The sequence below is a fragment of the Simochromis diagramma genome, unplaced genomic scaffold, assembly GCF_900408965.1.
Source record: "Simochromis diagramma unplaced genomic scaffold, fSimDia1.1 OVJJ01000216.1, whole genome shotgun sequence".
In the NCBI taxonomy this organism is placed as follows: domain Eukaryota; kingdom Metazoa; phylum Chordata; class Actinopteri; order Cichliformes; family Cichlidae; genus Simochromis; species Simochromis diagramma.
Window position 1 is genome coordinate 6,071,864 of NW_024386883.1, and position 12,299 is coordinate 6,084,162.

At 39.1% G+C, this 12,299-nt stretch overlaps 1 protein-coding gene across 1 annotated transcript in view; it reads left to right on the forward strand.

Annotated features, from left to right (window-relative positions):
* The window catches only part of ubl3a (ubiquitin-like 3a), a 36,998-nt gene extending 25,991 nt beyond the window's left edge, over positions 1 to 11,007 (forward strand). The window contains exons 2-5 of the mRNA XM_040031899.1: positions 1,120 to 1,228; positions 5,040 to 5,126; positions 7,400 to 7,477; positions 9,180 to 11,007. Coding sequence (XP_039887833.1) covers positions 1,120 to 1,228; positions 5,040 to 5,126; positions 7,400 to 7,477; positions 9,180 to 9,232 — 327 coding nt within the window. The 3' untranslated portion in view covers positions 9,233 to 11,007. The remainder of the gene's footprint in view (positions 1 to 1,119; positions 1,229 to 5,039; positions 5,127 to 7,399; positions 7,478 to 9,179) is intronic.
* Positions 11,008 to 12,299: the final 1,292 nt, after the last annotated feature.

Here is a 12,299-nt window from a genome sequence, read left to right on the forward strand (position 1 = left end):
TGTGTCCCTCTCATTTATGTGGTTTTTTTTTAGTTGCACAGTCACATTGGTGAATAATGACCTTGTCTCTACGCGGGGCAGAGATCACCACTGAGGGTTTTTTTTCTCTCTCTCTGTTAAACTGCAAGTATGTACTTTTTTCAGTACAGAAGAATTCAGTGGATGTATTTTTGTAATGTGTCAGCCGAATTATCCAGTACACATAATGAGAGTTTGTATTCAGTAATAGTGAAGTTAGGTAGTCAAGGTCAAGGTCAAGTTTATTCAGATAGCGCATTTCCAAACAGTCCATGCTGCTTGCAGTGCTTAACAATGTAAAATGCCACTAAAATAAATAAAATGCACCGCAATGATGCAGTAAAATATAGAGAAAAAACAAATAAATAAATAAAACAAGTCAATTAAAACAACTAAAACAACAACAACAATAACTAAGACTGTTAAAACCAAAATGTTTAGGTCAACATGTGCTGTGGTAGTGTTTAAGTTACTAAGGTGCTTCACAATCTGATTTATAAATAGTATCAATCTAAAGTTACTCAGTGATCGCACATTGGAGGGGTTAAATTCTACACACAAATCCAGGAAATTAACCTAAAAAATACATACATGATATGACTGTGGAAACGTAATTAAAAACACAGGTGACTAATTACATAAACTACAGTACAAAACAAACATGGATACAGCATTTCTAATTTCAGGTAAAGGTTTAAGAAAATCTTTAATTTTAGTTGCCTGAAAAATGTCTCGCTCAAACACCTACAGGGACAAAAAAAATGAGGAATGGTAAGCGAGAGACAAACTTCCATTCAATTTCAGACATGGGAACCAAAGACAAAGAAATACAGTTTGAGGGAATTGAGAAAGCTGAAGAGGAAGTTGGAGAGACTGATGGGAGTTCATCCAACGGAAGGATGTTCCTCAGGGTCTTCATATCCTTCTTCTGTTTCCTATTAAATTACTAACTTGAAACCGTGTGCTTCCTGACCCAGCTCTATAATCTGACATATGGGACAGCTGTTTGTTTGAATGTGCATTTTTCTCTGTCTTCATTTTTTGTTTCTCACATTCACTAATGCTGTTTTTTTTGTTTTTTTGCTTTTACCTGTGTTGCAGATAAACCTGCGGCTGATTTTGGTCAGTGGAAAGACGAAAGAATTCCTCTTCTCTCCCAACGACTCTGCAGCAGATATCGCCAAACACGTTTATGACAACTGGCCAATGGGTGAGTAGCTCAATTATGTATTGCTATTCACATCAGATACATGTGCATCGATATGCAGAGGTATGAGTCTGCTATAAATGTATGTGCAATATAAATATGAAAGCAATAACAAGTTCCTACATTATGAATAAAATCATTGTGGTCTAAGGCAGTCGCTTACAGTACGGTGAAAAGGTTTTCACTGTACTAAGCACACCCCAAGATTCAGTAGCTTGTAGAGCCACGTTTAGCAGCAATAACACAAATCATTTTTCTGCTTGACTGTAGTCCCATTCTTCTTTACAGCATTGCTTCAGTACGTTGAGCTTTAAAGGTATTCGTGCACATCTCTCTTTAAGGTTGTCAACATTTTAATTAGTTTGAGGTCTGGACTTTGACTAGGCCATTGCAGCACCTCGATTATTTCCTTTTTCAGCCATTCTGTTACAGATTGGCTGCTGTGCTTGGAATCATTGTCCTGTTGCATGGCCCAATTTCAGCTAAGGTGCAGCTTTCAGACAGATCTAACATTTGACTCTAGAATACTTTTGTATAGAGACGAGTGCATGGTTGACTCAGTGACTCAATGACCTGATACCTGGGTTCTGTGGCTACAGAATAAGCCTACCACTTAAGCCCTCCACCACTGTGCTTGATAGAGGGTATGGGGTATTTGTGCTGATATAGTGTTTTTGGTTTTCACCAAACACGGAGCATTCTATTGTAGACAAACATCTCCACTCATTTTGAGGCAGCTTTGCAAAGCTAGTCTGTGCTGCCCTGTTCTTTTTAGTGAGAAGAGGCTTTTTCCTGTTTACCCTTTCAAACAAAACCATACTTGTTCGGCCTTTTTAAACTGTACTATTGTGAACTTTGACATTTAAAATGCTATCTGAGGCCTGTAGAGTATGAGATTTAGCTCTCGGGTTCTGTACAGTTTTTTTTGCATGGTCTGACGTTGGGGTGAACCTTCTGGGACATCTCCTCCTGGGAAGATTGTGGCTTTGTGTTACAGTTTTTTACAGACGCTAGGACACATTTCCCAATACTTAGGTCACTTTTGCAAAACACTTCACACAATCCTCCTAACTGACCGTCAGCTTGGCAAAGCAGTTCATTTCACATTCAAAATGCACTACAACTACCAAAACACTTCATCCAGGTCTCAAATAAACTCATTCTTCCAGAACACTAGCAAAGGTTGACAGCCGACAAACACACTTTGTCACCCACAAAACAATGACCTAAAAAACACTAACAACATGTAGCATTACACAGTGTTTTCTTGTGTAAAACAAGGACACATCTCTGTTTATAATTTCAATATATGTTACTGGAATGAATCAGACATCATGCAGAATTTGTTAATATTTGTTTCTGTATTTTTATTGTTTTTGCACTAAGTAATCCCAAAATACAAGAATTTGTATACACACCATCCACTGATACACATACAATAGTAATGCTAATCTACTCGGTCTTCTCCATTTGGCCACAGGTTCTCATCCACATCACATCTTATGTCATCTTGGGCAACACACCTAGGAAATAATCTTCTGGCATGCCAGAATTGAAGGAGTTGAAAAATTGACACCTGTGTAACACCTGTGTAGATGTTCATCTACAATGAGAATAAGCTGTGGCTGGTTAAGCTGCACTTTTAGATTTAAAATATGTTTCAATAAAATATTGCTGTTGGATTTTGCTGTCTTTTCAAGTTTTGCATTGTGTTATTGTTTTGGCCATAAGTTTAACAGTTTTGAAAACAGTATGTAAGCACATGCAAAATGTCCTGTACGTACAAAGATTTTTGGCAGTTGTTGTGTCTGAGTGAGAAGATAATTCATGAAATTTGAGAGATGTAGTCATTGAATGCATTTTGTGCCAAAACAATGATAACTGGTCCTCAGTTTAGCCCACATAGACTTCTGTTGTGCTCACTGTGTGAGGAGTTTTGCAAACGTGACCTAAGTATTGAGAAATGTGTCCTAGCGTCTGTAAAAAACTGTAATACACACCTCACCAACAAACTGCCAAGACTTTTGTTTTTATGGACGTGGCAATGCACTCATGATCCGTACAGCAGTACAAGGGTACTCCTGGAAGCAGTCAGGGCACACTTGTTTTTTCTCTCTTTCCTCTTTAAGATATAGCTTTTCATATATTTGATTAATTCTTACAGACATCTACAAACTTATTTTTACAGTAACCACATTTTCAAAGCTGATTGACTTTTTTTAAAAGTGAAAAAGCAGGTTAAATATATATTCTTATAATAGTAATCTGTAGCAAAAGAAAAATATCATTGTTTACCTGTCCAGCCTGCAGTTGTACTTTTTCAGTTCACTTTTTTCAGTATTGGAAGTTTCTTTTTCATGTTTGACATTTAAAAACTAAAAAATAACACGTGGAAAATGTACCTGCTCGACACCAAACAGTCAGCAACGAGCTAGCGAAGACGGTGGATGATTGTGGAGCTGCTCTAGCTTGTAATGTGCAAACAAGATTAACGGACAGTTCAAGGTTTAGGTTAACAGCAAAATTAGCATTAGAGTTGACTTTCTTTCTTACCTCATTACAAAGGTGCTTATAACACAGTTGTATTATTTATTTGATTTACATGAGAAAGATCTGGGTTTTCACATCTGCTTTACACATGTCAGATTTTAGCATCAGCTTTGGTTTTTCTTACAGGTCTATATTCTTTAACATTTTTGCATTTAATATGTGGCGTTTAATAAATATCATCATTACGCAGGCACAGCTACCAAATCTCTGTAAAAGCTCTAATTAAACAATTTAACTGTAAACAAATATTTGTTAATTTGCTTAGAAACTACTTGATCAGACTTATTGCTGTCAGACCAACTGCTAATTGCTTACATGCAGGTCTATATAGCAGTGTGGGGAATGTGCATATCTTTGGTGTAGGGTAATTAGAATGAACTCCTTTCAGCCTGATTATCATTGCATACAGGAATGTGGGATCACAGTGCAGCCGCTTCCTTTCTGTAATACACCCACTTGCCTCGCTGCTGCTGTGCACCAGGGTTAGAATTCATTTGATACTGCCCACCTTACGTCACCTTCAAAACTCTAGCTTTTTCCCACGGTGCCGCTAATGTACTCCAGTTTAAGAGAACTCCACGATGCATGAAAAACTACAAATTACACAGTTGGACTCGAATTCTCCTCGACAACAGAAGTTTTCTGTTCAATCCCGTCAGTGTTGGGAGCACCCTGTGTTCCTCCCAGACAACCCATCTGAACCCTGAGAGACCCAGAGCAGGCTCTCAGTCAGCAACAACACCCTGCGCTTAGCTAGAGACAAACATCTGGTGGCCAGACTCTGTTGCTGCGCAACTCGGCACTCTCGTTTCTCTCTCATTTAATGCGTTCACTTTTGTCCTTAGCTCTTCCCGAGCCACACCTCGTCTTCTTCTTTTGCCTCGGCTCTTTCTCACGTTCTGTAGGGCATCCCGCAAAGCCCAAATATTATACATTCTGCCTTTAAGGATTTAAAATAAAGGCCCTAAATGTCTTAAAATATCTTCAGTGTGGTTGTCTGTGGTTCTTCTTTTTTTTCTTTACCAGGCAGCAACTGATTTCTTTTCACTACACTGTGTTCAGCATTTTCATCACGCCGACACGACAGCTTTTTATACACAGCTTTAGGATTCTTGTATATTGTGGGTTTTGAAGTGCATTAAATTGTACTTGTGAAATGTCAAATTAATACTTCATGGAAAACGAGTAAAATAAGAGGTAAAAATGAACCAGCAGGGCTCCTTTCTCTTTAACTGTCTCCTCCTTTCTCTCTGCTTTCCTACAGACTGGGAGGAAGAGCAGGTCAGCAGTCCTAACATCCTGAGGCTCATCTACCAGGGACGTTTTCTACACGGCAACGTAACACTAGGAGGTGAGAAAACACTGAAGCTACACCACCCAGAGAAAATGGCTCATTCGCTCATAGACATGCACACAAAATCACAGCCGTGCGCTGCTGGAAAGTTCTTTGCTGTTCTCATCCTTTTCCTGAGTCACAGAACAGAGGTACCTCAGTGCTCTGGACAAGCTTGCTTTGACAGGGAAAGAGGGAGGAGAGAGGAAACAGAGGAAAAAGAGGGGAAAGAGGCTGGTCAGGAAAGAGGGAAGACTGGCGTTTAAAGGAGACCTCAAGTGGTACAAAGGAGAGAGAGAAAGGAAGCGAGAGTGAAAGGCAGAAAAGGACGTCTTCTGTTGTGGAAGGCCAGTTCACTCTCTCTGGCTTTTAGGCTTTTTTATCTGCCTAACCCAATTTAGACTTGACTGGTGCTTTGTGGTTAACGGTGTTACAGCGCACCCTAACCCTTTTGCAGTCTTCTATCTGCCATCCATCTGATAATTCCCTTATCTTTTAGCATGTTTGCACATTAACACAGAATCCTTGTTGAGTACAGACACACACATTTTAAAGCACACACACAAGTTGCCAACTATTACATGTTAACAGGAGTGTGTAGTTTTAAAAGTTATAACTATATATGAACTTATGCGAAGCGGTGAGAGATCCTGCAAATTTTCCTTCTTATTTTGTGTATTCACGACATTTCTGGGCTCCAGCCTTTAGGCAGTGGTTGTTTAACCCCATGCCAATTACAGCTGTGTGTGTAGTCTGAGGACTTTGTAAAAACCTATTGAAATAGACTGTGCCCAGCTCCAACAATGAGGTAGCAAAACTCTTATTTAAACAGAAGCAGGGTTGCACTGAACAACCTGTTATGTTATGCACCTATGGCAGCTGGTCTGTTGTGAGCGCTACCTTTTCAACTTGCTACTGCTGACGAGCACTTCTGACACACCCACCAAAGGCGAGGGCATACCACAGCGTCTCATGGAAACATTTAGATGAACCTGGAGGCACCATTTCAGACTGAATGTGCTCCTTTTCCATCTCTCTCCTCTGGTGTCTGTGTCATGGATTTTAAAAAGAGCAGCAGGTCTGTGTGTTTGTGTGGCCAAGGGCGAGGCTGTGCTACACACACACGCATGCAGGGCCGAGTGGCGTCAGTGGACAGGATGAAGCGTGCATTTATGCTGCATTCATACAAAATCCGGTGGTGCCTCACCTTCCTGCAGGGTTGTTCCGAGGCGTGTGGGTGGGTTGTTTTTTTTGTTTTTTAGGTTCGTTAGAGTGCTGTGAGACAATAATAAAATAATATTTTACAATCTTATTGGCTGCTTTTTCCTTGCTGATGTTGTTGATTTACTTTGAAGCGCACTTATCGACCTCTGATTTTACTTCTTTTGGCTTCTTGACCCAGGCTGCAGGCGCCAAGTTGGATTATATTATCTCTTTAAGGGGTATCCAGCAGCTCATCTATTGGTTTTGGTCTATTCGGTATTACAAAGTTGTTGTTTTTTTATTGATATTTCACCTGCCTTCCTCATAGCCATTGCTTTCCATTATTTTTCATACTAACATGAATGCCTACCAATAAAGCTCAACTGATATGTTGGCAGGGCAGATATATTGGCTTATAGTAGCTAATATATCAGTATTGGTAAATTAAAATTTAAAAACTAAAGAAGAAATGGGGAAAAACACCCTTTAAACATGTTACATAGCATGTCTACCAGAGGGTGCTCTGCAACCTCCACATTTGTGTTTTCTCACTTTTGTCTGCTAACTAATCCCGTTGAACTTGAATCCACTGTATACATGTGCATGTACATACTACACGCTACACGTGTGTCAGATATTTTGTGCATTTCTTTTTTAATTAATCCTTTTTAGTGTTAAGTATCGTTTAATTTGCACCTTTATTACTGGTAATTATGTTGCAATATTATCTGCAAATAACAATAAAACTTGGAACCGAGTCGTCTTATTCAAGAGCAAGAAACTAGCCGCTCCTTCAGCCGCTTGTGAACAGTGTTTTAAATGATTCAGTTACATGTGGATTCAGATTGCCAACAATTTCCTCATGTTCAAGTGATTATTATTCTGCAATCCCACTTTAATCGCATAATTTGACAATTTAATTTTCTCTATGTGTAGCTCAACATTATCCAATCTATAATTTACACTCAGTTTCAGAAAGCTGTTAAAAAGTCATGTTATACTTCTGCTGAGTGACACTGTGCAGGCAAATATAATGTAGCTCACTGAATAACCTTTTCATCCTCTCCCTCCTTCTCTCCCTCTCTCAGCTCTCAAACTGCCCTTGGGGAAGACCACAGTGATGCATTTAGTTGCCAGAGAGACTTTGCCTGAGCCAAATTCCCAAGGTAACCAGCTCCCCGTCTCCCCTTTTTCCTTTCAGGAGGCTTTTCACATGCTGAACAACGTTAAATGTTCCGCTCCCAGCCATTATTTATTTCTGCACATGGCTTCTGTTTTAGGAGCAGCCACTAGTGCAAATAATTGGCTCCTTGAAGTGTATCCCCAAGATACAACACACTGTGTAGAATATAGCTAATATAAATCATGCCAGAAGATTTGCTTCATTTTTTTTATGACTATGACAAGCGAATAGAGTTCAAATGGACATCAAAGTTCTCATACTGGGTATCTGTGAGCCCATGTGAGGAAGAATGAATCTGAATGAACTTTTGTTATGTGGAGAAACAGTTACAAAGTTAGATTTGAAGTACTCTTTATGTGAATTGTTTATGAAGACCTGAGTCGCCCCTATTTTTTAATTTCTGGTCTTGTATGTTTTTTATAGTGCTCTTGAGCAGGAGTTCTCTAGGCTTTTTAAAGTTTGGTTGCTTTTTCAGTCCAGTCCTTGTACCTGACCATTTTCAGAGAAATGTTTTTTTATGTTTATCAAGCCACCTCACACTGACCTGTGAATCATTTAAGCATAGAAAATGGAATCTAACTTAAGGAATGAGCCAGCGTTTCTTTAGTTGAATCTATGAAAAATCTCAAAGACAACACAGTCTGAGAGACATAAAATAGCATGTTTGCACCAACAAGTTGATTCCCAAAGAGCTGTTAGGCAGATGTTTTTAAGGAAGTGAAACAGGGAGAAAAGGCTGAGATATGGCAAACTGCACAAGATCTTGACTGAAAACCAATGGCAATGGAGTGATGAATACAAATGTGACATTTTGTAGTTCAAATTGGTATTAATATGTACGTTGGAGGTCAGGAGAGAGGTACAACAGTGACTATCTCCAAGCATCTGTAGAATTAGATGACTGTGGAGGCTGTGTCATGGTTTGGGGCTATATTTCAGACAGTGGTGTTGGAGATCTTAACTCAGAAAAGTGCCATCAGATTTTGATCCACTATGAAGTACCAACTGGAGAGCATCTGACTTACTACATTTAATACATTTTCAGCATGGCAATGATCCCAAACACACTGCCAAAGCAGGAAAAGCATTAAAACACAAAGTCAGGAGCACTATCACTCATGAATTGGCCTCCCCAACCTTATTAAAGCAGTGTTGGATCATCCTGCCTAAGAAAGTTAAGCCTGTGGTCATACCAAATCTCGATTTTCAAGATTTTTATGCTGTATTTCCACATTTCAGTAAATTGCAGCACCGATTTCCCATTTTAACAAAATGTAAAGAAATGAGAGATGGGTTAAGACTTTTACACAACACTGTAAGTGTAGATTTCAAGAGTCTACATTTTAAAAAAAAATGAGGCATTGTTGCTTCAGGTACCACTAGGAAATGTAACAAACTCAGAGAGTTTGAGCAACAGATCCAGTCTCATGAAATCCCAAAATGCTGCTCAGCTGTAGGAGATGGAGATTTAGACCTTCTTTAGAACATTTATGAGCTACATATGTTATATGGTTGTAGTATATCAAAAGTATTTCCATGCAGTGTTGCAGTATCTGAACTTGGCCTACCAGTATGTTTCTAAATCTGTCCTTTTGAGGTGATGTCTGACTATTGAGCTGAGTAACTCTGTGACAGTGCTGTGTGGGTGTTTGTTTAATCATGACGTTTGTGTGCTGTGTGTCCAGGTCAGAGGAACAGAGAGAAGACCGGGGAGAGTAACTGCTGTGTCATTCTGTAAATACACACCGCCACCCCCTTTCATCCTTTGCATCCGTTCTCGCCCTCCATGTCCTGGACCTAATGAGCTTGTACCTTGTCCTGTAGCCTGTCTACACTGCGAATACTCATAGAGACATTTAACGAAACAAACAAACTCGCACTTTCTCTGTTTTTCCCCTTCTCCCTCATACACATGCATAGAAGGACAGCAGGCTCAGGCTGATCCAGGACAGACTTGGAGAGCAGTAAATTGATTAAAGATAGAGTTGATTCCTTTGTTGTACTTGATTTGCTGTCATAACTGAAAATGAGAAGGAACTGGATTTGCATGTTTTTTTTTCTTTCTTTCTTAATGAAATCCTTTTGAAGCCTTCTGCCATACACATGCATGCACACACACATTTGCAGTAAACACACACACACACCTTGTCGAGCCATCCTCAGGCGGTCTCTTACAAGTCACCTTTCTAACTGGCTCTTTACTCTGGCCGGTTGTCATTCTAATGCAGTGCCCAAATTTGTGCGTGTGGCCTTGTTTTCTCATACAGACCGCTGAGAATTTTAACCACTAACAGCTCATCAGCATACCAACAAACGCGCACACTCCGACTTCCTGTCCTCACATCGAGCCGCGCGTGCTTGCGTGATACCCCTTAGTGCGGCAGACAAAGCGCAGACGTGCCTGATCAGAGAACTCAAAACATGACACGCACACACACACATAATAACACACACGTGTGTGCCCTCTTTACTGCCCTCCTCTGCATGTGCCCTTAAAGGTCGCAAGAGAGAAACGATTCCCTTTTTTATGTCGAGAGCGACACATCCCACTCCTTTGAGTCCGCTGTATTTTAGCCAAACGAAGCCTAACAAGCAAACAAATAGAAAACAACCATTTTTTTAAGGTCTTGTTTTTCGATATTTGTTTGTTCATGATTTTTTTTGGTGACTGTGTTTTGACAGTCCACTCATATTATCGACCGACTAGTGTTGTGATTAATGAAACATCATGCCAATTTTCTTTCCTCCGTGACACACTGTCGCTGTCTCACTGTGCCCCCCCTCCCTTTATTTTTATAGCAGTATTGTGAAGGATCTCTCAGACAGTTGCTTTGTAAGCACGGACATTAACTCAGAAGGAAAAGGGTCCTTATTTGTCTTAATTTGCCTCTTAAATCTGCATTAATAAGTCCAGTTTGCACAACTAAAGCATGTGCTCCTTCATTAGATTATTAAAACAAATGTATAAAAAGCTTTGTTTTATTTTATATTTTTCCAGTGGAAGTAATGTTCCAAACTAAGGTAATATGTGTAGAATATATTTAATATGAATCTTATATAGAAAATGACGACTTTAGATCTTGGTGATATACATTATATTGGTGTTTAGTCTATGATTGTGTATACGGTTAGCTTCTAGCCAGTTCACAGTCACTCTCTGACAATGTCTTGTGCTTAACAGCAGCAAATCCTCCCTAATCATTGATGGACTGATGGATTTTTGTTTTCTTTCTTTTGTTCTTTCTCTTTTATTATTCATTTCTTTTTCATTTGTTTATAAAGTAATATAATCCTGTTTCTTTGTGGGGTTTTGTTGTTTTTGCTTTAAAGAATCGCTTTGTAACAGCACTAGGTCTTAAAAAAATATTGTTTATATTGATCAGGGTTCAAATCTGTACAGAGATACACGTTTTCAAACCAATTGTAAATAGCACTAATGCTCTCCCCTCCCCCCCTGCAAACTTCAAAATGGAATACATCTGTAAACTAAATAAAAGTTATTGAAGTGCGCTACCTCGTTGTCATGATTTATTGCACTTGAACTGTAATGTTTTAAGCGCCACTGACTAATCATTTTAACAGCATCTTAGCTCACAGTCTGTGGGACTTTAACCAGAGGGCTGAACAAGACACCGGACTCCAATCTTCATCTTAACAAGTTCAGCACATTATTCTAAAAAGAGTTTTTCTTGTTACAGTGACTCTGGTATGTTGAATTTCACCTTGAAACTATCACTCACAGGTTAGTGTTGTAAATAGAGGTGGGCTTAAATTTTGATTCTTCAACTTCTTGGAACAAGTAAAACACATTTAGTCTCTTTTGAGCATCAATATCACAATAATTTAACAAAACTGTAAAATTTGGGATGATGGTGCTGTTAACAGAGAAGCTGCAGAGTATCCAGGTCCTGTGGCTATAAACATAAGCCCAAATCATGACTGCTCCACTACCATGCTGAAAGTTTGTACGAGGTGTTTGTGCTGATATGCTGTTTGATTTTCATCGAAGAACATTGCTCCAAAAGTCTTTTGGTTTGTCCAGATGCAGCTTTGCAAACCTAAACCATCTTGCTGTGTTTTTTGTTTTTTGAGAGAAAAGCATTTCTACTGGCAAAAAAACAAGCCCCTTTATTAGTATTTTTCTAATTGTACTGCCATGAAATTTAGTGTTTAACGTGCTAACTGAATCCTTTAGACACAGCTGATTGCTCCAGATCTGCAAACTGTCCAAACCTCTGTTTTTATAGGTGTGCTCACACTTGCTGATGATCAATTAAACAAGTCCATTTAATTAGAAGCAGCTGACTGCTACTTATCCTTATGGAAGCAGTAGGAGTGTACTTCAGATGACTCCATAGAGCGCTATGAAAACTTTTTCACATGACTGCATGATGTAGAATAGTAGAAACCAGTAGCGGGAGCCTGAATGATTTTATCTGTTTTCTGAGTCATATCAAGATATCACTCTAGACCTCCTGAAGCTGAAAGCTCCTTATTTTCATGTCTCTGTAGAAAAGATGAATGTGTACCAAGATTACACATCATCTCAATCTGGTGGTGGAATCAGACAGGCGGTACAAACTAACAAGAAAGCAACACTATCACAGTACACATTTGGAAAAAAAAAAGTAATTGAGTATGTGGGAAACATCTTGCGGTATGCTGTGATGCACAGAATTTGCACGGCTTCATTAAATATACAAAAACACATCAGGTGGGAGATTAATCCACCAATTTTAGCGGTGGTAGAGATGTTTTAAGTGTTTAAGGCTGTGCTACACAAATAAGAAAAAAACTCAATAGAT